The following is a 24,814-nucleotide window of genomic DNA, read 5'->3' as shown; positions in this document are numbered from 1 at the left end:
CTACTTGTTGTTCCTGATATCAAAACTTAATATATAAAGACTAGGTAAAACTTTTTGTTTGGTTTGAGAGTTCTATATCTGCAGGAATATATGTTGGCATTGATCAAAACCCATGATAAGATGTCTGATGTGTTGTTTATACTCAAGCAGTTTCACTATTACAGCTATGGCTTGTTGCTATACAACAACAACAGCATTGCATGATGGTATCTGTCCAGTTTCAAGGTCATGGTATAGGTTGATTGTACATGGTATTGTTGACATGCAAGTAAAATAATAGATGTTTTGTTTGTATTTACATCAAAAACATATGTTTTGTAATGAGTTTTTAATTGATTTATGTCTCCTGGGTGGTAGAAATTAAGAGAATATTTGTTGACTTTGTGTAAAATTACCCGACTAATTAGATAGTAATTGGATTGGATAAAAAAGGGATTGGTCTGGACATGCAATTTCATTTTTTGATTTGGTAAATTGATGGAGTTATAATATTAGAACATTAAAACAGTACAGTAAATATTTTTCCTTTGCTATTGTTGTCTGGCAGTGGGAGTATAGTAAACAAAATGTGGTTAAAAAACGAACAAGTGCCCTCCTGGGAGAGATTGGAAGGGTTGTTAAATATTCAAAATCTGTTCCAGAATAACACTATTTATTTTGTCAGTTCCTATGTTAATTTCTAGTCTGGTATTGTATCCTGATCAGGGAAGATTTTAGCCTATTCAGTCCCCCCAGTTCCCATGTTAATTTATAGTCTGGAATCATAGCATGATCTGTAGCGATTTTGTTCTATATGACTTAAATGATAATGACCTGATGTGACCTGATGGTATGGGGGAAATAGTCATGTTGCCAAATATCAGCAATATACACCAGTATTGGAATATATATCATTTAGAACCTCCTAAAATCTTTGATTGACCACTGAGTCCTGTGAAAAACCACTAAGGCTAATTTTTGGTGAGAATTTTGCGAAGAAGTTAAATACTGTGTTGCATATGGCAAAATGTGTATACACTTTCACCAATATCAATTAGCATTCTGACGGACAAAAAAATCAGATAAATATCTCTAGACATGTTCAGTATCAATATCTCTAATTATAACCATACTTTTAAGAACATACATCTTCACAGAGAAATGCTTTCACTTTTCAAGTAGGAATTGACATTGTAACCTCAAGGGCAGACAGTAAAATATGGAGTAGGAGTTTGTTTAGGGATTCGGCTAACATGAGTTTTATGGACATCAACTTTTAAATTGTAATTAACTGTACTGTTAGGATTATATCAAGCAGGAGTTTATTTATAGATCTCGGCTGTCTCGGTAAATAGGATGACACTAAATGTTAACTTTTGCACACTAAAGGACAAATACTTTAAAGTATGTGGCAGAGGTCTATGATGTTTGATCTATAAGGAAAATTGATAGATATAGATGTAAAAGCAGCTTAATATTAACAAGTGTTTACAAAAACATTGAAATTCTAGGGATATGATCTTCAACAATGAGCAAGTTACTATACTCGAACAGGTAAGAATTTAGATAAGTAAATGATTGTTTAGACTTTAGAAAAAAGGGGAAAATCTGGAGCCGATCTTATTGAAAATAAAGTACTTTTGAATTTCTTAGATTGTTTGGAGAACATATAGATTGAAAGGATATAGATTAATCTTTTGTTATCAAAAATTAACGTAATGTTTTCTTTACTGCTTATTCACAGATGTTTCATTGAAAAGTATTCACCCCTCTGAACTAAGTTTAGTACTGTGAATTAAAAAATAAACATATATAGAGAATAATTATCGGGTATAGATAAAACATTAGTAAATTGCAAAATACATTTATTAAACATTTAATAGTAAATGTTAAAGTACTTTTTAAAGGATAATGATACCACTGCAAAGTCTATTACATAATTGTCATTGAAACTGGGGTAGTTTTCACAGGAATAGAATTCTATGAATTCAGGGTGTAGTACAGGTTTTGTCTCTCATCACATCAGTGCAAAGTAATTAGAATGTAAAACCTGCTTGTTGTAAAGAGTTATCAAGTTGTCTTCTGTAGAAACATATGTCATATCTTCAATAAGTAAGCACGAAAAAAATCTAAATTATGACAAGCAAAGTGTTCCCAGATTGATAGCCTTGAAATAATGACTGAGAACTTGACAAGTGAACTATTTTCTTGCCAGAAACTAATGTGATGTTGACGATTTCTTGTAGTGTTTAGGATGTCTTATTAATAACTTACTGTGTATCATTTCCCAAGTACAATAATTTCAATTATCAGGAAGAGGGAAAAGGAATGAAGACATTTCATGTAATAAGATGTTCAAATTAACAACATTGCCTTTCATAATTCCAGTGGCGTAGCTGGGTCATTTTAACGTGTACGCCCGAACCTTGGCGAGGGATATGAGGGATTCCAACCGCTCAATGTTAAAGCAGCTGCTGGTGGTGGGTTCGAAAGGGAAAGCTATCGAGAATTTATACCATAATGATTCCTGTCAGTTAACAATTATTGATATAGCAATATACTTTTTAATCTAAATGGTTTATCTATTTTGGTTAAATTTTGTAATAAGTTAACATATTCATCGTGTTAAACCCAAAGCTAGTCGATGGTCATTGGTTTTAGAGAAAACATCCAAACCAAAATTACTTTTAAATAAGTTTAAAGAGTGCCGTGAGTGAGCATACAATCTACAAAAGCACCTTTAAATGAACACGAAAAAAAAATCTAAGAGGAGCAATATAAAAAAATTCTGGAACACCTAGGATTCCTTCCCACAGAAAGTGGATCAATTTATCATTCCTTTAAAGGGATTTAAAAAAAATTCTCTCATTGAAAGTTTTCTTTTTTTCTTTTTTTCTTGATCTGAAATATTTCACGACAATCGCCTCGGTGAAGGTTTTATAAATTGAGCATGTAAAACAATTAATTGCGTAAAGGAGAGTCCGACTATCTGTCTATCAGAAAAGAACAGAAAAATGAACGAAAACAAATGCTTTCAAAATTTTAGCTTTAGACATTAGTCATAGAAAAAGCTTCTTCGGCATTTTCATAAATTTCGATAAAGGTTCGACAAGTAGTTAATGTAATTGAGAAATAACAAAATGTAAGCCCAAACTGCCGCACCACTTATTAATTGCAGAAAGAAATACATTTTGTCCTTATAATGCTGGAAAATTAAAGATATAATTGCATTACTATATTGCTCTGAATACTCTTTTGATCATAAACAGTTACTGTCCAACTTTCGTTAAATTTCACGGAGTCATTCAAAAGATTTCTCAAAAGATTTTATCCACATTCGGAACCTAAATATTGACGCAGCTTTGTCTCGCTTTTTAAGAAAAGTACGTAGAATTCATAGTTGATTCAGACTTTTACAAAAGATTCGAATAAATATATTAAATGATCTATTTGAGTAAATTTAGTCCCTTTTTAATCAAAATTACAATCCATCGAAAAAAGAAGCACAAGCGGCTGATGCAGGCGTCTACTTTTGACCAGTTTTTCTAATTCTATGTCGGTTATTTGTTTTATTTCAAAATTCAAGTGTACGCCCGGGCGTTTTGACGTAAACGTAGCTACGCGCATGAATTCTCTCTTGTAGACAAGGAGCCTACACAATTGTTTGTAATATTGGAATATATTTTATTGCCAGATTTATTGGTTATCTTTAATCTAGTTCAGAAGACATGGAAATTTTATAGAAATTGAAAAAAGGTGAAGAAGTGCAAATTCAATGTAGATAATTGCTTAAAATTAACACTGATAGATGTTTTCTACCAGGTAGCTATAGGGTAAGGAAATGTTGTAAGGCATGCACAAATCTTCTTTATTTCTCTTAGAATGCTAACAGAAGGATGCAAGAAAGTGAATGATTTTCTTTGTCCCTGGTTTCCTACCATGGTATTCATTCTTATTTTTTTTCTAGGGAGGTTCACATGCTTTATCTTCAGGGGCAAAGATATTCTAATAAGTAATGTCCTTGTTTTACCCCCATCCTTTCCTATGTTTTTCTTTGTCAGTATTTCAGCCTTCCCTTGTCATTCATTTATAATCTATCTTTGATATATTAGAAGCTTAATTAAAACCGTCCAATAAATTGTCATTTACACTGGGCTAATGATATCAGTAACAGTCATTATAGACTATGTATGTCCCCTGGTTAATACCAATTTATAGACTGTTTTAGGTGGGACAAACATTTTATTGGTCATTTACGAGTAGATTATGGACATTTAATGAGAGCCATCAGATCAATGGAGTTTATTAGTTCTGTCTATTAGCAAAATTACATTCTAAGGCTAGGCATATCAAATTATTAGTTTATTGATTGTACTGTTCTATTTCTAGTTAAACATCTTAAGATTAAACATATCAACTGTTTAGTTTCTTGAGGTCCCAATGTTCTCTTTCTGGTTGAACAGCTAAGTTGAACATATCAACTGTTTAGTTTCTTGAGGTCCAAATGTTATTCTTTCTGGTTAAACAGCAAAGTTGAACATATCAACTGTTTAGTTTCTTGAGGTCTTAATGTTTTCTTTCTAGTTAACCAGCTAAGTTGAACATATCAACTGTTTAGTTTCTTGAGGTCCCAATGTTATCTTTCTGGTTAAACAGCTTAATTGAACATATATCAACTATTTAGTTTCTTGAAGTTCTGATGTTTTGTATCTTGTTAAACAGAGCTGCCATTTAGTTTCTTGTAGTCTTATACTCCGTTTCTGGTTAAACTAGCAATGTTAAATTGTTTACCACTAAATATTTGTGTAAAAAGTCAGAATTTTGGGCAATAATTTTTAGGAAAAACTAGATATGTGCAGCAAAAAGGAAAATTATGTTTAGATTTGGTGCAATTGAACTGCCTGTGTGAATAATATCTTAACAAAGAATGCTCACAAAGTCAAAGGTTTGAAATCCAAGAATGTATGTTTACCTGAATATGTTAGGGGCAATGTGCCATTTGGAATAGGTCATGATGCATGACTTCAGCATACATGAAAAATCAATGGCTTCATGTCTGTTTTGTCTGCTCAATGTGTTTACTGATTTGTCTGCTCAACGTGTTTACTGTCTTGTCTTACTTATATAAGCATTCGTTTATATTTTTCATTTGTCTGTATATTTACTGATTTGTCTTACTTATATAAGCATTGGTTTATATTTTCATTAGTCTGTATATTTACATAGACAGTACTTTGGTTCAATAATTGTCAATTATATGATAAAATCACACTCTTGATTTGATGATTATAGTAGACCCTTGTTGATTTGATTTGTCAATTTTTAATCATAACATCCTTATGCTAATGGAAGATGTCAAGTTGTCATAGTAACCTGGTTTTTAAATTTGTGTTATAAATTTCATCTCATCTGAGCTTTTAAAGATGCTTCAGGCAACTGGATTTTTAGTCTGATGTCTCAAATTACTTTTTTAAATGCAAAGTTATAAAACTAGATACCAAAAAAAGTACTTTTTTAATGTGTAATATTAAGCATTTATTACAAGAATGATGTAGCACTCTTGCTGTCAGTGTAGGACAGTGCTGGATCCAGAAATTTCATTATTGGGGGTTTACTGACTGCTGAAGAGGGAAATTATTGCAGTCATGCTTCAGTGATTCCCTAAATAATCAACCATTTTTTTTCTTACAAAGGAGGGGGCTGGAAAAAACCTTCTTAATCTGCCTATCTAGAAGTTTTTCATTTTGACTCCAATCAGGTCAAACATTATGTAAAAAGTTAACCTAAACAAAGGTATGAATATGAAACTGATTGGTGGTAAAGAATTGATATTCACATAATTAGGACCTGAATTGGAAGTACTTAAACTAAAGATTAATTGTATTTTACTGGAAACCTTATTAGTAACAATTAACCAAACTTGTCACAAAATAACCTGAAATTCAATATCTGCAATAATTCTAATTATTACTGGATTATAATTGATGCTTTTGTTCAAATGACTCAAAAGAAGTTGAAGAATGACTCAATTTATTGAAACTATAACAAGAGCATGAATTTCAATAGTGTAAAAAGCAGTTATTGTTTGTTATTCATTTCCAATAATCACCTATTGTAAAAGGCCATGTGGCCGATTTTTTTAATCACTAGCATCAGTTTGGGGTTTGTATTTTTATTTGTTGGTCACAAACTTCTGTTATTTGAGAATTTTATCAGTTTGAAAAAAAAACATTGTATAGATTAAAAGATTAGGTTGTAAAACCTCCATTCACTATTTAAAGGTAACTTTGAAAGGGAGGACTAGTTTTAGCTACCTGTATGTTTTTGATTTCCTCTGACATTTTGTGAATGAGAAACCTATTTATTACATATCAGTTGATGTCTGTACTTAAGTTTATCAAAGACACTTTATATGTACATTTTATTTATATATAATTATATATAATTAAGTTTGATTTTATGGAACACAAGATCAATTTTTCTTCTTTTTTTCCAACAGTCTCTTTTTAAATTTATGTCTTTATGTTTTTTAAAAGCCTTAGCTTAATTGTCCCTCAAAATACCTCTCCCAACAGATTATCTTCTCTAAAAGAATCAATTGAAAATAATAAAATGTAATCTGATTGCCATCATGCCTGTCTATTAATAATAGATAAAGAGAGTTATCTCCTGATTTTCTAACTGCACAATTCTCCAAGAAAGACAGTCATGTACAACAAGGAATGATTGCATCCTTTGATCTATATTTGATGAACTATCTACAGATGTATTGGGTCTTGATAAAGTCTCTTCAATTCTTCTCATCTGAGACTTTTGTAGTTGATCTAACTAATAAGCCATGACTGTCATAACTCAAAATGATTTCTTCTTATTATTATAGTCAATAAATATATTTAAGATGTTTCATTATTGGTGAACCTGAAATCAGAAAGGTCTTTTTCATATGATCTATCAGATAAAAAAAGAAGAATTCTTACAGTATTGATTTGTATTTTAGATCTAGAAATAGTTAACTGTCACTTTTTTTATTCATAAATGGATCCAGGAGGGACAAAGTAAGATGGGTCATGCCCCCTTTATAACCATCACTTGCTCATATTTTGTGCATATTTCTTGTTTGTTTACCACTGGGTTCTCCCTTATTGAATGTCCTGTAACTGCTACTATAGATGTATTCCCCCAAAACCAATATGAAGAGGTCATGAAAGTCCTTACACTTTACCTATCCTACTAATAAGGAAGAAAGAAAATTATCTGCGCATGTGTGTGGACTTTAGAAAAATGAACCAGAAGTCTTACAAAGATGATTACCCATTACCTCCTGTTGAGGAATTGTTTGAAGCTTTGAGTGGAGCTAAATTGTTTTCAACAATGGATTTTACTAGTGGTTACAATGTTGTGGCAATGCATGAAGATGATATAGAGAAAACTTCTTTTACAACACAGTTTGGACTTTATGAATATCTACGAATGCTGCTCTGATTATGCAATGCACTTGCAACTTTTCAACGTTTGATGCAAAATTATTTTTGAGTTCAATTTTTTTCTTGTAGTTAACATTACATACAGTCTGCAGTTAAAGTTCTTAAAACAGTAATTGTAACATTGATAAAGTAGACAAGACACTGTTCCATGGAACCCATACAAAATTTTATTCACCTATTCAGTTCCTCTCAGAATTCAGTCTGGGTTAAATTTTTCAATAGGTTTTCTGAGGTGCGTTCTATTGAGTTTAGTTATGTTTCTGTCAAAATACTGTGTCCTCACTTTACCTTGTAAACATGCTGCTGTCTTATAATCACATTGCTTCCAGAACAGTGCTTTATATTTGTAAGGTTTTGTGCGTGAGATGAGGATATTATAGACAGGATGGTTGTAATTACAACCAAATGAGTCTGAGTTATATATTGTCTATAATGGTGATTCACTGATGACAAGAGTCATTCTGCTTTATATGCTCCTGGATATATAAATCAGGCCAGTTCTCTAGGGACAGTGATGTCATAAAGGTAATTTGCTCTGGAGCTCACCTTTACATTTTCTACAATAGCTGTCATTGTAATAATGGGATAGAATCTCCTGTGTCATTAATGATGAAATGCTATTATGGGATATCCTTCAGTTTATAGCAACAACCATTAATTACGATGCTTTTAAATAAGTAGAAAGAATAATAAATGACTCACATTTTTGCTAAAAGCAAAGTCTGGCAAAAGTCAGTCAAGTAGTATAGGTGTTTGAGAAATTCCACACATACATCAAATACTACAAATGTCAAATTTTAATAGAGGGGTGCGCATGTTTAGGTGCTTGAATAATTGTAATTACCATTTTGCAACTGCAAATGATTTGATTTCTGTCTGCTATGCAGAGTTGATGCCAAAGTTTTGTGAATCACTGAAAGATTTTTTTTTCAACTTTGTAAATATTCATACATCACACTGTCTGCAAGGAATGTAAGAGAGTGCAAGTGCACTTACTTATGTCAAAGACATCCTGGGGAAAGTTATTTTAATATTCCATTTAATCTTGTATGACAACCAGAAAATTATTTCTAAAATCAATGTTACTAACAGAGAACAGTTTTTCATCCCAGTCAACAATTTTCTAATGTAACATAATTCCCTTGTTGCTTATTAAAATTAATGGGTTGTAACATTTGGGTGTTATAAAATGTTTCTGAATTATATAAGTAAAACCTTTCATGATATAAAAATAACATGCTGTATGTGAATGGTATTAAACCATAGTACTCTATAATTTATCATATTTTGCACATCATTAGTTTTAATTAAATAGGCAATTTTAGATTTAATATAAACGTTACATATACAACAGTAGAGGTGTTGTTCTTGACAAAAGTGTTGATTGTGTATTATTTATTTGTAAGGATAAGATCAGTGATCCAATTAATAAAGCATATATAAAATTTAAAATAAATCAATGTTTTATGTTGAAGATAAGTAAAGTGTTGACAATGGCCTTATTTTGTTTGTCTATTACTGAAAACTGTGACAAAAGGGGACTTGTGTCCTTGACATATCAGTACATGCTGATCTATGTTTTAGATTTTATATATATAGAGGGAGATTGGTTATTGGAATTTGGTTTAATTACATTGTAAGCATTACAAGTTTCTGTCTAACCTTCTGTTGTAATGTCACAAGTGTTTATGTACTCGTTTTCAGTTTATAATTCGCTTTAAAAACAAGATGATATTGATTTAATAAAGGTGTTTCGAGGTTGGTTAGTCAGTTGTTTCTTTTACCAACAAATTTGAAGATAAGTAAATTGAAATGTTGAGGAATTGATTTCTACATGTTTTTAGTTTCTTACTGACTAAGCTAAAGGGGACTTAAGGTATGCACTCCATCCAACAGTCCAGCAAATCAGTTTTCAACACTTTTTTAGTCATACTTGAAGATATTAAATTGATATTTGTTATAATATTTTAATCATAACACATTACAGATCAAATTTGAAACTGGTTAGGTTCAAATGAATTCCTTCCAAGTTCTGGTCCTCTTAACTTATAAAATACAGGCATTAGTAATCGTTTTACCACACTTTTTTTTGTCATGTTTGAAGATATCAATTTGATTTTTGTTATAAAGCTTGCACCATGACAAGTTACAGATCAACTTACATTTTGTTCCAAGACAATGAAATTTTAACATGTCGGGGAATATGTATTGCCCTGCAATACTCTCATAATGCTTGTTTTTTGAAAGCACATTTTTTTTCTTTGGAAATGAGCTGTGAACAAAAGCCTTATGCAATTGTCAAGAGTTGTTTTTTTCATTTTTTGAATTTTTGAAATATTTTATCTCTCAGAATGATTTACACTATCAATCTTTATTTGTTATTCTACCTCTAATCATAAATCATTTAATTAGAGAGACAAAAATCTAAATTTACTGGCATCACCACTGATAAACCCTAGGAATGACAAACAACCCAGCATTATTTTCCCTTGATGGTAAGAAACATTTGCTCCCATATATCTCCTCCATCTCTCCTAATCACATGAGAACACCTTACCTGTTGGTTATTAATTTACTTCATCAAAGATTTAACACCTGTAGTTACCTGTAAGCCTCAGGTGAATATCCATCAATCATGGACCAGTTAGACTTGTCTAGACTAACTAGTACCAGGTAAAAGGGGCAAAACTAATTGGTACATGCTTGATCTTCCCAACCGCCAAATTAGATGTTGATGGGACTAATTCTTTGTCTTATATGAAAGCAAAGTTTTAAAGCATTTGACAACTTGACAAATGTTGTATGTAGGCCTTCAAGAGTGTTAAAAATTGAAAGTTTTTTTTAAAATTAGAAATGAATTTACCTTTATAATAAAATCTGCAGTTTTTAGGCTCAGCTGTGATGAATTTGACTCATTGTTGTAGAAACATATATATATATATAGAAATACTTTTCCATCACCTCGGCCACTTTAAGCAAGTGGTCAATTATAATTGGGGTATGTAATGGTCATGTAAGATGCATATGCAGTCATGACATTTTAGTGTGTCCACTTTTTTTAAAATTTATATTATCAAAGTCTGGTGAAGTTTTCAGTGAAGAATTTTAATATCATATTGGACAAAAGTCAATATTCCACTAAGTTTGCAAATAGTTTTCACTCTCAAAAGTTCATTGTCCGAAAAGTTTAATGACATTTGGTTTAAACTGTGGGCTTTAAAAATGCTAATCCAAGAAAACATTTGCATTTTATATTGTAGTTAACAATTGCTTACTCAAGAGATGGGAGGAAAAATGGAAACCGCTGCGGAAATATTCTATCAATACAATAATATCATAGGTTAAAATTGGAACATGGGGATTAAAATATTTTTGCCTTGGATCAATGAAATCATGCAAAATATGGAGGGTTTTTAAAGGATTTTAGTGAAATTGAATTATGTTGTAAAATTTTATGTCCATCTTTACAAGTCATATACAATAGTTTCCTTGATTTTACTGAGAAGGAAAATTGGAATTTAGTACCGAGGAAAATAGTAACAAAGAAAATATATTCAGTAAATTATAGAGAAGTAGACCTTTTATGGAGATATGGTTTTGATTATAGAATTAATGTTGGTGCACTGAATGTAATAGCCATAAACTCTTACACTAGTTTCTCATTACTTCTTCTGCTTGCATAAGTCGACACAAACTTCTAATAAGATATTATTTTTAATATACCCCAATGAAATTTGATATTTCTATGAACTGAAATAGATTAAGGCATAGTACCATGTGCATTTTCTAAAAAGTAGGAAAATTTTAATAACACTTTAAGTTGCAAATCCAATCCTTTTGTTTCAGGAAATATCTTTGAAATGATTTTGTACCAAATTTTAAGGGATAATGCTTCTTCAGACAGTGATTAAATAAAGGTCAAGGTCATAACTGCTATAATAGGCTGACATTTTCAAGATTTGTGTCCAATACATTTAAAAAATTAAATGAGAACTTAATGTGATTTCCCTTGCTATATTGAAATTTGCATACATCACGAATTCTCCCAGTTAGGAATTTGTAATGTGAATGGATATGACCTCTACATATGTTGACACTGTAACAATGGTCCTTATGTGGAAAGATACTTAAAAAGAGAATTATTGACCAATTGTAGACTCCATTCAGCATCTCTACTTGTTTAATGAGGTGGTATATTAACTATCAATAATATCAAAATTCCTTTATCAACAGCTTGGCTCTTTATTAAAAAAGAACAGTCACCTGATGTAGAAAAAGTTTACTGTATGAATCATGGTTACACAAATATCAACTTCAGTATTTTTCTCAAATGAAATATTTAGATGTAAGCTTAAATTTGATGTCGATTTTGATTTTGTTATTATAGATTGATTCATAAGAAATTGGATTGTGTAAATTGCAAGTTTTTCCAGCATCTTTGTGTAAGTTCAGTTTCCTTTACAACCTAACTTTTTATCAAGGTCAAGAAGTTAAACACCATGAAAATATATAAAGACCATGAAAATATATGAGTTTGTGGACCATTGAAGCATCTGGTAAAAGGTTTAATTTCCTTGACAACTTGACCTTTCTTGAAGTTCATCATTCTGGGTCAAAAACAAATATTAATCATGTGTAAGTGGACTATTGAAGCATCTGTGAATAGGTTTGTAAGGTTTATTTTTTGAGTTTATGAAAACTTAATGAGTTTGTGGACTATTGATGTATCTAGCTGTAAATAGGTTTAGTAACCTTGCCAACTAAGGCTCTCCTGACAGTTGTCACTGTTGGACAACTTTTTATGGTCATAAAAAGTTGAAGCATCTGTAAAAAGGTTAAACTTCCGTGCTAACTTGGCTCTTTCATGAAGGTCATCAATTTGGGACCAGGAAATATTATATGAGTTTTTGGACTCATTAGAGCATCTATAAATAGGTTTAATTTTCTTGCCAACTTAGCCTTTTGTGAGACCATCATAAGATTTGATAAAAGTTTTCATACTATGAAGCATTATTTTCCTAAGTTTCCTTGTTAACTAGGGTTTTCTGCAAATCATAGCTCTTTAATATACCTTAAACACATATTTAGTTTCTGCATTGTTGAAATAACATCTTTGTTTGAATAAAAGAATCTCTTTAACTTTGGATTTACCTGAAAATCATAATGTTATGACAATTAACCTACACGAATGTCGTGAGTTTCAGGTCTCTGATGTAAACAGTGTCATGGCAAAAAATCATGCTTTACTATATCATGTTTATTTTCATGAATTATGCATGAGCCAGTCAGTACCACGTTTCAAGGTAGAAATACCCCTCACAAAGTTTGTGGGGACGGGGGAGGGGGTATATAAGAATTTTTGCTGTTCTTGCAAAGTTGTGTGTATGTGTGTTAACTTTGCATTACCATTTTTATACCGATATACTTGCAGCAAATGACATTGAAATTGAATAGTAATTTGATTTGTAGGGTAAATTCACGTGATATTTTTACATTCAATTAACTAGTTTTACAGGTGTACAATTCTGAAGTTTTCAGTAGTTTTTCCTTTTATCTGCAGTTTATGGTGTAACTTTAAAGTTTTTATTGGGTTGACAAGTACTTTTTATCATAGAAATGAGTCACAATTAATCTCAAGGTAAAAGATGGTGACTGGTTATATCATCCAGTGATTATCTGCAGGGTCAGATAATGGAGTACATGTTTTATGCCACCCCATACTTCACTATCATGTTCAAGGGTTTTTTAAGCCTTAAGAAATTTGACAAGGTTACCATGTTGAAATGCATAATTGACTTATATTTTAAAATAGAAAAGCAGAAAAAGGTTTAATTTAAAACATGACTTCATGCTTAAAACTATATTTTCATTTCATTTTATGTGTTAAATGCTTTAATAAAAATAATGCTTGATATCATACATATAGATATAAAAAAATAATACATTAACAAACAAATATTGTTTCTAAAATAATACATTACAAATCCCTAATCGAAGACCTTTTTATTACCTTTCGTTATAGTTGAAACTTAATCTTTACTGTAGTATAAGAAGTAAATTGCCATTTCGGGTCAATTTATTATTTATAATAATTGATCACTAGATATACCTATTTAAATTAGGTCAATAGTTGATTTCTGTTTAACCTTAAATGACCTCAGATGCTAAACATTTTGGTGTTGCCTTTCAATTTCTATTAATAGACATTTGTTCTGCTCAGGTAGTCAATTTTTTTTTACCTGAAATAGGACAGAGACATTTCTATTTTCTGGTTAAATGTAGTGGGTTAGATCTAACAGGAAATATAAACTGAAGATAAGGGGTGAAATAAAGTGTTTATTTAGTCGCTTGATATTTACCTTGTCAATAAATGGGGAGTGGTGTATAGTGAGATGAGCGGGATAAAAATGTAAATTACAGGGTCATACTTTTTTTTTTAAATCTCAATGAATCTATATCAGTTACGGAAGCCATTTTGTTTCTGAGGGATTTTCCGATAGAAGAAATTTCCCGATAGATACAGGATTTAGTGTGTTGTTGCGTTTTAAGAAATGGATGTTAACAATGACAGGATGTTGATATATTGTCACAGGTGAAATTCAAGGTAAATCTTAATAATCTACAAGGAAGAAGTGTATAATGGTAATTTAGTTTTCAGTTATATTTTCGATGGATTTTAGTTTATTATCATCTGTCCTGATATTGTAAGTACAACATGTATTTATGTCGACTTCTCAAATTATGATTTAACAAAATTTTAATGTCATTTGAATTTTGGATTTGGTTGAATTTGTGTTGTCGACACACAAATCAGGGAATCAAGGAAACTTTCTTATGATATATACACTATCTCATTATCTTAAGTCAGCATATTTAATGCCATATCAAGCACACCAATGCTTTGTCCATTTTCCCCTGGACATGTACATTAATCTTAAATGCTTTTTTCTGCACTCAGCTATCATATTCAGATTAATTTACAAAAATATATCCATTTAAAAGTATTTCCAAAGATCATTTGGGGGAACAGTTCTTGAACAGTTTAAATTTCCCATTATAAATACTGTTCTATAAATATTACGATTAATAAATGTATTTTTGATATAACTATAAAAGTTTATAATTTTTACCCCCATTGATAACAGCCATCTGTTAAGATGAAGATAGATTGATAAAACACTATCAGCTGCAGTTATCTTCAATTTTAAAGTCATACAAAAGCCATGTCCAGTCTAAAATCTTCAGGTAATTTAAAGGTAGGAGACTTTATCTGATTGACCATTGTCCTATGAACCCATTGACCTTCTCTCAAGTGTCCACACAGATTATAGGATTTGTGCAACTGACATGGACAGTGACTGGATTAATATGCTTATGGGTGAATGTGATTTTTTAATGTTATATGGGACGTGACTAGGTTGTTGAACTGAAACATCTTGTTATGGCTGGCAGCTGGGCAGTGAGAAATTTACCTGAGAATTTCTTGTTGTTTTCTTTAGATTATAAGATGCATTGAAGATGGTCACTTCAGAAGGTCAGTAAAGAGTAATGTTTTGTTAAAGTATAAGAGATGGTTTTCTTTGTGTTTTGCTTATTTTTTTGAGTGAAACATATGTCTGGTTTTTTTTTGGGTATCAATGAAGGATGTGATTGGTGGGTACAGAGGGAAACATTTCTCCTTTAAATATAAACTGAAAACTCTAATACACGATATAAATACCAAAAATATCACTTGTATGTCAGTTGCGATGTGCAAAATTAAAATCGTGTTCAGCCATACTAATTAGGTTTACGATAATATAAAGGGTCTTTATTAAGTTGATATGACCAATGGTACAGTTTAAATTCATAAATATATTGTTGGCTGTTATTGTGACTGAAGGCATTGAGTCTGAGGAAAAGTATAATCCTGAACAATTTGCATGTATGATGGGTGTATTGATGTCTTCTTTAACACCTTGGGTATAGTTTTCTGTCAGGTGAAGTGAACGCTGTCATATGTTATAGAGCTAAGGGCATGTGTGTGGTTAACTGTTGGATTTATAAGGTAGTGAATGCTTACATTCTTTACAGAATTTATTAAACCTAGGATATCGAGACATTTTTCTGCAAGCTCCATGTCAAGAAGTTTATTTTAGCTCAGTATGAATCAGACTATGATTTCCTTGTATTTTTGTCCTCGGTGCATACACACACAATGCTATTGTATTGTGTGCTTGTACTATTGTGTTTAAAGTGCAGTAGTTATATGATAAGGTTGATTATTTGTGACAATTACGTGTTAATTAAGACTGTGGCGTGTAACATTCATGAGTCGTGTTGAATACAACCGTGAACTCACATAGATATACCTTCTTGGATTGAAATCATATTTTCACATATTTTGTATACTTATAAACAAGATATGTTGGGAGATTTTGTCTGGAAAAGGTGAATCATGTCCCATAGTGTAATAGTCCTTGCTATTACAAAACTTTCAAAGAAGTTGACATGTTCACTGTTTTTGGTCATCAAAGAAATGGGGCTTGGTACTATCACTTTATGTTTAAATCATTACATAATATGCAAAATATACAGACCAACACTTACAAATTAGGGTTGAATTTTATAAATTCAGCAATAGTGAATGCTGATAAATTTTAAACTGGTTAAACAAAAAAATGGATCAGATCTCCTGAAACCCTCCGTATAAATTGTCAATGCTATTCACAGACAATTTTGTATTTCAAGTACAAAGACACATATATAAATATATAAACAGATTTGTCATTTTATGGCAGTTCCTGTGTAAATATTTATTGTTGTCGTTAGTGACTTGAGGGGAAGAATCCATTAGTGTATTGTTATAATATATGCATAACCCTCAGTTGTTGGATGATTGAGACAGGTTATTTTGTTCTGATATTAGGTCTAAAGAGATAATTTAATAAAGTTTTCCTTGATATTTCCTTGGCGTTTTGTTGGTCTGGTCCATAAGACCTTAGATTACCCAATATATCTATGGTTGATCTTTAATTATCCCTTTTGTTATTAACTGGCAATTAATTTTCATTTTTGATTTTAAACTATCAAGGCATAACAAAATTTCAAACTTATTTCAAATTTCTTTCATTTACCAAAATTTTGTATACTTAATACTTCCCTTGGCTACAGTTAAACTCATTGAAAAAAATGTGTACAAGTTTATATATGATAAGTATTGAATCTTTATACCATGCAATATCAATGCAAAGAAAATAAAAATATAAGTTTGTTATGCTTGATAAGAGGTGCACACATTATTTTAAGTCACCTTCAAGATGTCACTTGCATCATGCAGATATAACATTTAAAATAAATTGAAAATGGATGAATAGATATAGGTGTCATATAAATGTAGGTCTCAAGTTAAAAGTACAATATAATGTGGGTAAGCATGTACTAATTATAACTTTATTATTAAAATATGTTGGGTAAAAACATCATTGTCAACTTCAGTGTATTGTTGTACATATTCTGTTGTGTAAGTAACAATAGGCAAACATTGGTAATTGTCGGAAAAAAAGAGTAAATAGTATTGAGCTATAATGTTTATCGAATAAATTAATTTCTACCAAAAAAATTCCCAAAAAACACTCTACTGGGAATACCAGTTTCATGTAAAATGACCACCTATTTTTTTGTTTGATCTAAATGGAAATTTTTTATGTCTTCAGTGGAAGTAATATAAATTAAAGAAAGTAATAAAAAGAAATGCATAAATTCTATTTTTCTGGATAACAAAAAGAAATCAATAGTTTTATCAATAAATAATAACTTTCATTCTCAGTTTCATATAAAATTCCAACATAATTATAACCATGAAATCTTGCCAATAGCAAAGAAAAGATCTTCAAGAGTGCAGACAAGTCAAGTTCTATAAAGTTGACAAGCATTAAGATGTTTGGGTTGCAGACAGTACTTCAAAATATCCTCTAGTTTTGGCAGAGCACATGCATAACACAGGCTATCTAATTTAATGTATATCATTGTCTATAATGATGTCTATTAGAAATGGCAGAAGAGGCATTCATTTATGAACGTTATAATTGGAGTAGACCAATAGCCTGATGATATCTTACACAACATGGTGATGTTGGGTTCATCAGACTATGCCCACAAGGTCATGTTATCATCTCATCTATGATTGTAGTCTGAGGTCACTATTCTCTTTGATATTGGAAGAGAAAACCATAACCCCTCAAGCATTGATTCTCTGTTTCAGAATCTAATGCATCCTGGGTAATATTTTTAAAAGCCTACACAAAAAAGTTGTGATCAGCTTACAACATTGAAAATTGATCCAATGACATAACATTTTGGTGTACAAAAAAATGAGATTACCCATAGTCCTTTAGATTCTGAACCAGAGAAGTGTAGGGCTGATATATGTTGACTTTATTAGCAATGGTGACAAGTCTAGATATAGGTACAAACTGGGTAGGACAGACTACGCAAACATAAGAAACACGGTCGTTAAGGTGTTGCTTAAACAGGGTCATATAAAGAAACTTAAAGGTTGGAAGTCAATAGTTGTAAAATGCACAGATAAAACTTAATGGTCTCTTTTAATATGTTTTAAGTGCTGCTAAGTGTGATGTTTTTCTGCAAGAGTATAAAAAAGATAATAGCATTAACCCTGTTCAATTTTATTGAGTTTTAACCTGAGATAAGAAATTTAAATAAAGCACATTAGATATTCAGTTTTTAATTTCTTAAAGCAAATATTTATACTTAACGCAGCCATTATCTCTTTGTTCATTGAAAGAAAAGATGTGATTGAATTGAATGTTAAAACAAAACTGGAATTTCTTACTTAGATATTTCTGTCCAGTTTATGATTAATAAAGATGTAGGCATTTAAATGATATGAATGAAAGTCTAGATTCAAATAGACCAAAATGTTGAATTGTTTTTAACTCACTATTCTCTTGCACTTCAGTATAACATGAACAACAATTTTTCAAGCTGTCAGCATCTATTTCATCTATTTTCTGCTTCTTTATATTAAAAGATTTACATTTTCAACCTGAGTAAATATGTGAGAAATTTATTGATTTAAAAAAAAAAATCCTCGTTTAATACAATGTACTGAATAAATCTTATTATGGATATGACTGCATAATTTTGCAACAGGTTTTTCTTTTCATTGACGAGTCAAAAGGAGATTGGTTGTGTCAAGATATGCATGTTTATTTATCGATCGGCTAAGTGGCCAGACAGTGGTGCATACAAATTTAAAACCGATTTAACAAAATTCTTGTATGATGCAAAGGTCTCTCATATGTGCAGTATTATTTCCCAGGAACACTGGATAGGATAAAGGTAGATAACTAGGGTTTATGAGTCATTTCTCTTCGTCTTTTTGTGAGTGATTTTTGTTAACCAGACATGAAGCAAAGTTAAATTATGTAATAGATTTTGGAATTACTTGTGTTTTCAAGGATTGAGAAACCACAGGTAATGTACATACGGGACAATGATATTTGTTTTAAGAGAATTTATGTGCAAATTTAACATGCAACGTAAGTGCATTACGTGACATTTTGAGGTGCGCCTTTTATTTTTGATAATCTGTTAAAACTTTGGGAAGGTATTATTTAGGACAAAATATAATGTGATATTATGGGCGAACTTAAATAGACGGACCACATTTTCATTTAAAAAGAGAAAAATAGAGAAAAGATTTTTTCTTTGTATAGAACTTTTTGTATTACATGTACTATGATTCTTGTCTAAATCTGATCTTTCCATTTGTAAGAGGAAAATGAAATTTAGTTGCTATGTCTTGATTAATGTAATGAATGAAAAACAAACTCAATATTATAAAATATTTACAATATTTGGTTTAAGTAAACTATTTATTACCTAGAGAAGATTTTTATTAAAGGGAGGTTATAAGAAGTGACATATGGTTTGATGTATTAGGCTGCTGACAGGCCATAATACTTGATCTGATGTTGCTCAACCTTACTCACTAATGAAAGTTGACATAAACTATCCATTGTTTCCAGCCAAACAGGAAAATTTAGATAATATCACTTTTTCTGACATTGCTAGAATGTTTTACATATGGCATCCTTTGCCAAAAAGAAGTTTTATTTTCTGCCTTCTGGTATTTCCTTCCTTGTGCTTGCTTGAGGCAGTCTATAGTTGTCTGACTATTTTGTTGAAACGGAATATTCCTATTTTGTCTTGCCTTTATTTGCTGGTAAATATATATTTATATAATTCTGTACTATAGAGGTTGAAGTCTGCATGTTGAATTGAAAATGTTTTTGAGAATTATTCATAAAAAGATTTTCATATTTTTCTCTTGTAATATATAACAAGAAAAAATTTAATTTGGAGAGGTATAAAAGCAGAGTTGGTAATTGAATTTTGCAATTATGAATTTTGAGATAGGGTCACTTGACAGGATATAAAAACTTATTCAGAATGATTTTTTAACCGGATGCAGTGAAAATATAGCAATATGCAGTTGTTGAATTTCATGAGATAAATAAGCATAACATCAGTCACATGAAGAACATTTTATGTAATAAATGATACTGTTGTGATTTGTCTAAAATATCTGTCAAGATAACGCTTCCTTGTGTAAAATTAACATTTTTTGATAAAATTAATGATATTTAATCTTTCCTTGTAATTGTAGTAGCAGATATCTTTTGAATTGGGATTTTCCTTAGACTAAACGATTATTATTTTTTACACTGATAAACATTTTTGTCCTTGATCATGATCAGAATACCTCAGGAGGACTTACATAGCAGTAACTTATAAGAAATACTATCTGTCACACTTGTAAAAGTATTTAGGAAGCCTTTTACAAATGGTTATATTCAAACGGACATTATTTGGAACATACAGTAAGGTTGTCTGTATGAAATATTTAAGAGTAAAAGCTTTATTTTGTTGTTGTGCTGTGCTGGCTATATTAAATTATTTTGTTCAAGTTAGAATTAACCATATATAATTTTCTTCTTTCAGAAAAGCAAGTAGTTTTTGGAGGAAGAACGACATCATATCATAAAGTACAGTCATTACCATAGCAACATACAACAGTCATCACCATAGAAACCATAAAGGATAATATTGATTAAGAAACCCATGTAACCTGTGATTGTGTAAAACAAGTGGATTTATTTGTGATCAATTTTACAAAGTTTTTTATTATTAAGTGTTGAAAGTTTTTATGATATTTGTTTGTGAAAGTTTACCCTAAGTCTTTCAGAGTTATTTTCTACAAAGAAAGTTACTTTTTACATAAAAGTTAAGTCCTATTAAATTGTTATGGCCATGGTGAACAATGCAGTGGTGAACTTAGCTGGTGTAAGCCAAATGGGCACCATGCTCCCAAATAATGTTAAAGACTCACGATGGTTGACGTTAGAAGTTTGCCGTGAGTTCCAGCGGAACAAATGTACACGACCAGACACAGAATGCAAGTTCGCTCACCCACCACCACATGTTGAGGTTCAAAATGGCAGAGTCACAGCCTGCTTTGACTCAATAAAGGTAGGAATTTATTCTATTTGTTGTGCTTCAAATACTCAAGCTCCAAATACTCAAGCAAAAGTATGGAGATTGTGGATTAGCTTCATTTCTACTAGGTCAATATAAATCCATTGACCTAGACAGCTAAGAATTGAATAAAAGACTGGAATGGAATTTACTCCTTAATTTTATTTTGTTACATAATGGTTGGTCACTTCTATAACTAAATAGGTAATACCTAGGGGGAAGTTTTTGAACACTTGTAATTTACCAGACTACAATAACAGCAGCATCTTTAATTATAATACCCAATTGACATTGATAGTTTCTTAAAATCAATCTAATCACGAATTATAAAGATACTTTTTATAAGATTAAATCTTTTGTTGTGAAGTAAAATCATTTCATGTTGGAAACAAAGAGAATTTAGATTGAATCGTAGCCATTGAGACATGACTTTGTTGATCATATGTTTGTACATCTGTGATAGTACCGGTGACAGATAGACAGGTACAATGAGTCAGTACTAGATACAAACTTCATTCCCTGGAAAATTACAAACACAAGTCAAACAAATCCGTTAAAGTTACTGTTTGATTCATATTGTTTGACTTGAATTAGTTTTTGCTAAAAAAAATTTAAAAAAAAGAAATTAAGCGGATTCAGTGAAACTGGTAAAGACAAGTGGTGATAAAGAAATTTTTCAGAGCCAATGTATTTGTAGTCACAATTTATTATGTTTTTTTTTAAAATCCATATAGGCTATCATCTTTTAGAGAAGTGCTGGGGCCTCTATCTACTCAGTATTTCTAGACACCAGTAAATTTATCAAGTCCATTATTTTAATTGCAAGTAAAATGTTTAAAGTCTGAATGCCCCTCATACCCCAGATAAATAAATATACTATTTTTCAGAGTCGTAACTCATAAAGTTATTTCTTTCCTTGGTCACAAATTTGGTTTTCAGATAAAGTACTAAATATTTTAAACAAGGTTTAGTGTACATTGCTTGAGACATCACTTCTGCAAACTTAATTCAGAACAAATAAAGAGACAAATTGAATAATCATTGCAAGACTGAACGAGTAAAAAGGTCATAAAATAACATTAGTAAAAATAGTTTTGTACTGTTTAACGATTTATTTGACGACTAAATTATATTAGTTATATTTTATTAGTGATCGGTAATGAAGGAAAATCATTCTGTATTCCTGATGGTTATTGCTTATTGGTAATAAATTAATTCATTTTCTAGATAAATATGTCCTTATGTTATAATTGAAAATGACATTTATGTGGTCTACCTAAAACAGATGAGACAGTGGCTGACTACAGATTATTGACAGTTTCTGGTTTCCAACAGTTAAGATATTGTAACTCCTTTCCTGGCTTTTTGTTCTATATGTATTATTTTAAAGTGTTTGTTGCTCACAAGTCTCAAAATTTCAATTCTATCTTAATACATTTTTTGTATGACCATTCTAAACAGTCACAAAAATCGTGTTTAAGGTGAAAGAAGATATATACAAAAAAATAGCAAATGAAATAGCTGTATAGCCCTTAAGTATAAGTTTTCTAGACACTGTTGAACTCATATAAGATATAGTTTGTTATACGCAACCTTCAATTGTGTCTAAGCCATCTTGGTACAAAAAAATGATCCATTTTATAATCACAAGACTTTTTTAAGTAGCATGATTATTAATGACAGTGTGTTGCTCTTAATCCATGGTTGACATTTTGAATCTTAAGTTTTAGTTATAAATCTTTAAATCCATGGTTTTATTTTTGGCTTTTATAAATCATGTCAAGATAATTTTGCTCCAAAGATTTTAAATGTTTTATATCATTGGAATTATTTCTTTTATCTTACATGTACATAAGTATATGGCGTAAGTTAGTAGAAAAATTGCTGGATAGAAAGTCCTTGGTGATTTTGTTGTCATATGTTCAACCCATATCCAGTAAGACATGAGAATTTAAATCTGTGGAGAACATGTGATTATGAACAGTGCTAAGACTGACCAAATGTGATCAAATATGATCATATGTCTTCCTTTGAACTATAACCTTCTTAGAGAGAATGTTAAAAATCCTACTCAGCTCTTTGTCTTATACAAATCTTAATTTAGTGTCCATTGCCTAACATTTTATACCTTCCTCTGGACATCAAACACTTATCCATCCTTTGTGAAATATCTAGTTTTTCATTAATCAAGCTAGGTATGTAAGAATTTTAGTGTCATCATCAAAGTAATTTGTAAATTGTAATTGGATAACCTTTGGCAGACTTGACCTGATATTACCTTCCATCCTTAGACAGTCCAGTACATCAATTGACCTACACCAATGACCTACCCGTTATATTGAATATATATTAAAGGATTTAAGTGCATTTATTAAACTTTAAATTTATTTACCCTTTTCCAGCCAATTTGGTCTGTTTACACATTACCAGACAGTACATGTTTGATTTAATCAAATTAGTATGAAAAACCAACACAACTGTTTACCTTACTCTTATATTTACTCAGTTTAGGCTGGAGATCTATGTAGAACTTTGAAGGGACATTACAAATACTAAAACAATATTTATTTAGTACTTTGTTAAGATGATCATTTGTTCGGTCATGCAGTAAATTCATGGTGACATTATCCTTGTGGTCTGCCTCTAGGCATTAGTACAAATACATGAAACTACAATTTGTTTGTTTTTCATTTTTTTCTTCATTTTTATGTAAGTGGCGCAGTTTACTAGTCGTTAAGGAGTATATATTCTCAGGTTGTAGACTAGTTGGTCTTTGTGGACTTCTAAATGTTCCCAGGTGTGGTTATTGTGACTTAACATTACCAGGGACAGCCATAAATGCATAGTTATTGAAGACCTGTATACTTTCCAAGATACAGCCAATTTGGGACTGGTATAAATTCTAAACATTGGTCACTGCATTCTGGCCTGAATATATGATATAAAGGGGCATAAGTCATTAAGTCATTATAAACCTGAATTAATTCCCAGGCACAGTGTCTATAGACCTATGTATATTCTTAGGGAAAGTGATTGAAGACATGTATATTTCCAAACTTTGGGACCCAAAGACAGTCATTCAGTAGATCTGTATACATTCCCAAAGACAGTCATTCGGTAGATCTGTATATATTCCCAAAGACAGTCATTCGGTAGATCTGTATATATTCCCAAAGACAGTCATTCGGTAGATCTGTATATATTCCCAAAGACAGTCATTCGGTAGATCTGTATATATTCCCAAAGACAGTCATTCGGTAGATCTGTATATATTCCCAAAGACAGTCATTCAGTAGATCTGTATATACAAATGTATTCCCAAAGACAGTCATTCTGTAGATCTGTATATATTCCCAAAGACAGTCATTCGGTAGATCTGTATATATTCCCAATGACAGTCATTCAGTAGATCTGTATATATTCCCAAAGACAGTCATTCAGTAGATCTGTATATATTCCCCAAGACAGTCATTGTAGGGTGATTTTTCTTTGGATAGACAAAATAGCCACCAAAAAAAATCCATAGATATTTGTTGCTGATCAGTAGATATTTCAATAGGGATTGTCATTGTGGATGTACTTTAAATAGTTTTAAGTTTGACAGAAATGAGAGAAAACTGGACTTCTGTGAACAAGTACTTGTGCTATTAAAACAAGAAAAAGGTACCTGAAGGTCTCCCAAAAAAATAAAATATAGAAGGTAAAATATAGGTTCTTCAAGAAAACTTACATTAAGTTAGCCTTTTCTCTTTTAGAAATGGATCAGAGGCTAGTATTTACTGTTAAGTATAAGCCTTGTTTTTATCTTA

General features: G+C 30.9%; 1 protein-coding gene across 19 annotated transcripts in view; it reads left to right on the top strand.

The window, feature by feature from the left end:
• LOC134711750 (muscleblind-like protein 2a) overlaps positions 1-24,814 on the top strand; it is a 129,165-nt gene that overhangs the window by 52,198 nt on the left and 52,153 nt on the right. For 12 of the 19 annotated variants that reach the window (XR_010106230.1, XM_063572589.1, XM_063572587.1 and 9 more), the window contains one exon: positions 20,472-20,999. Coding sequence is in view for 18 of the 19 variants with exons in the window: in XM_063572589.1 (XP_063428659.1) it covers positions 20,775-20,999 (225 nt within the window). In the remaining variant the exon portion in view is untranslated. Of the gene's footprint in view, positions 1-3,711; positions 3,736-13,757; positions 14,068-14,142; positions 14,168-14,972; positions 14,998-18,854; positions 18,942-19,562; positions 19,693-20,325; positions 20,351-20,471; positions 21,000-24,814 lie in introns of those variants that run through there. The other 7 variants (XM_063572597.1, XM_063572595.1, XM_063572598.1 and 4 more) reach the window with 7 other exon arrangements.

The sequence above is a fragment of the Mytilus trossulus genome, chromosome 3, assembly GCF_036588685.1.
Source record: "Mytilus trossulus isolate FHL-02 chromosome 3, PNRI_Mtr1.1.1.hap1, whole genome shotgun sequence".
NCBI lineage: Eukaryota > Metazoa > Mollusca > Bivalvia > Mytilida > Mytilidae > Mytilus > Mytilus trossulus.
The sequence above is the reverse complement of the archived record's forward strand: the minus strand, read 5'-3'. Positions and strand labels throughout refer to the sequence as shown.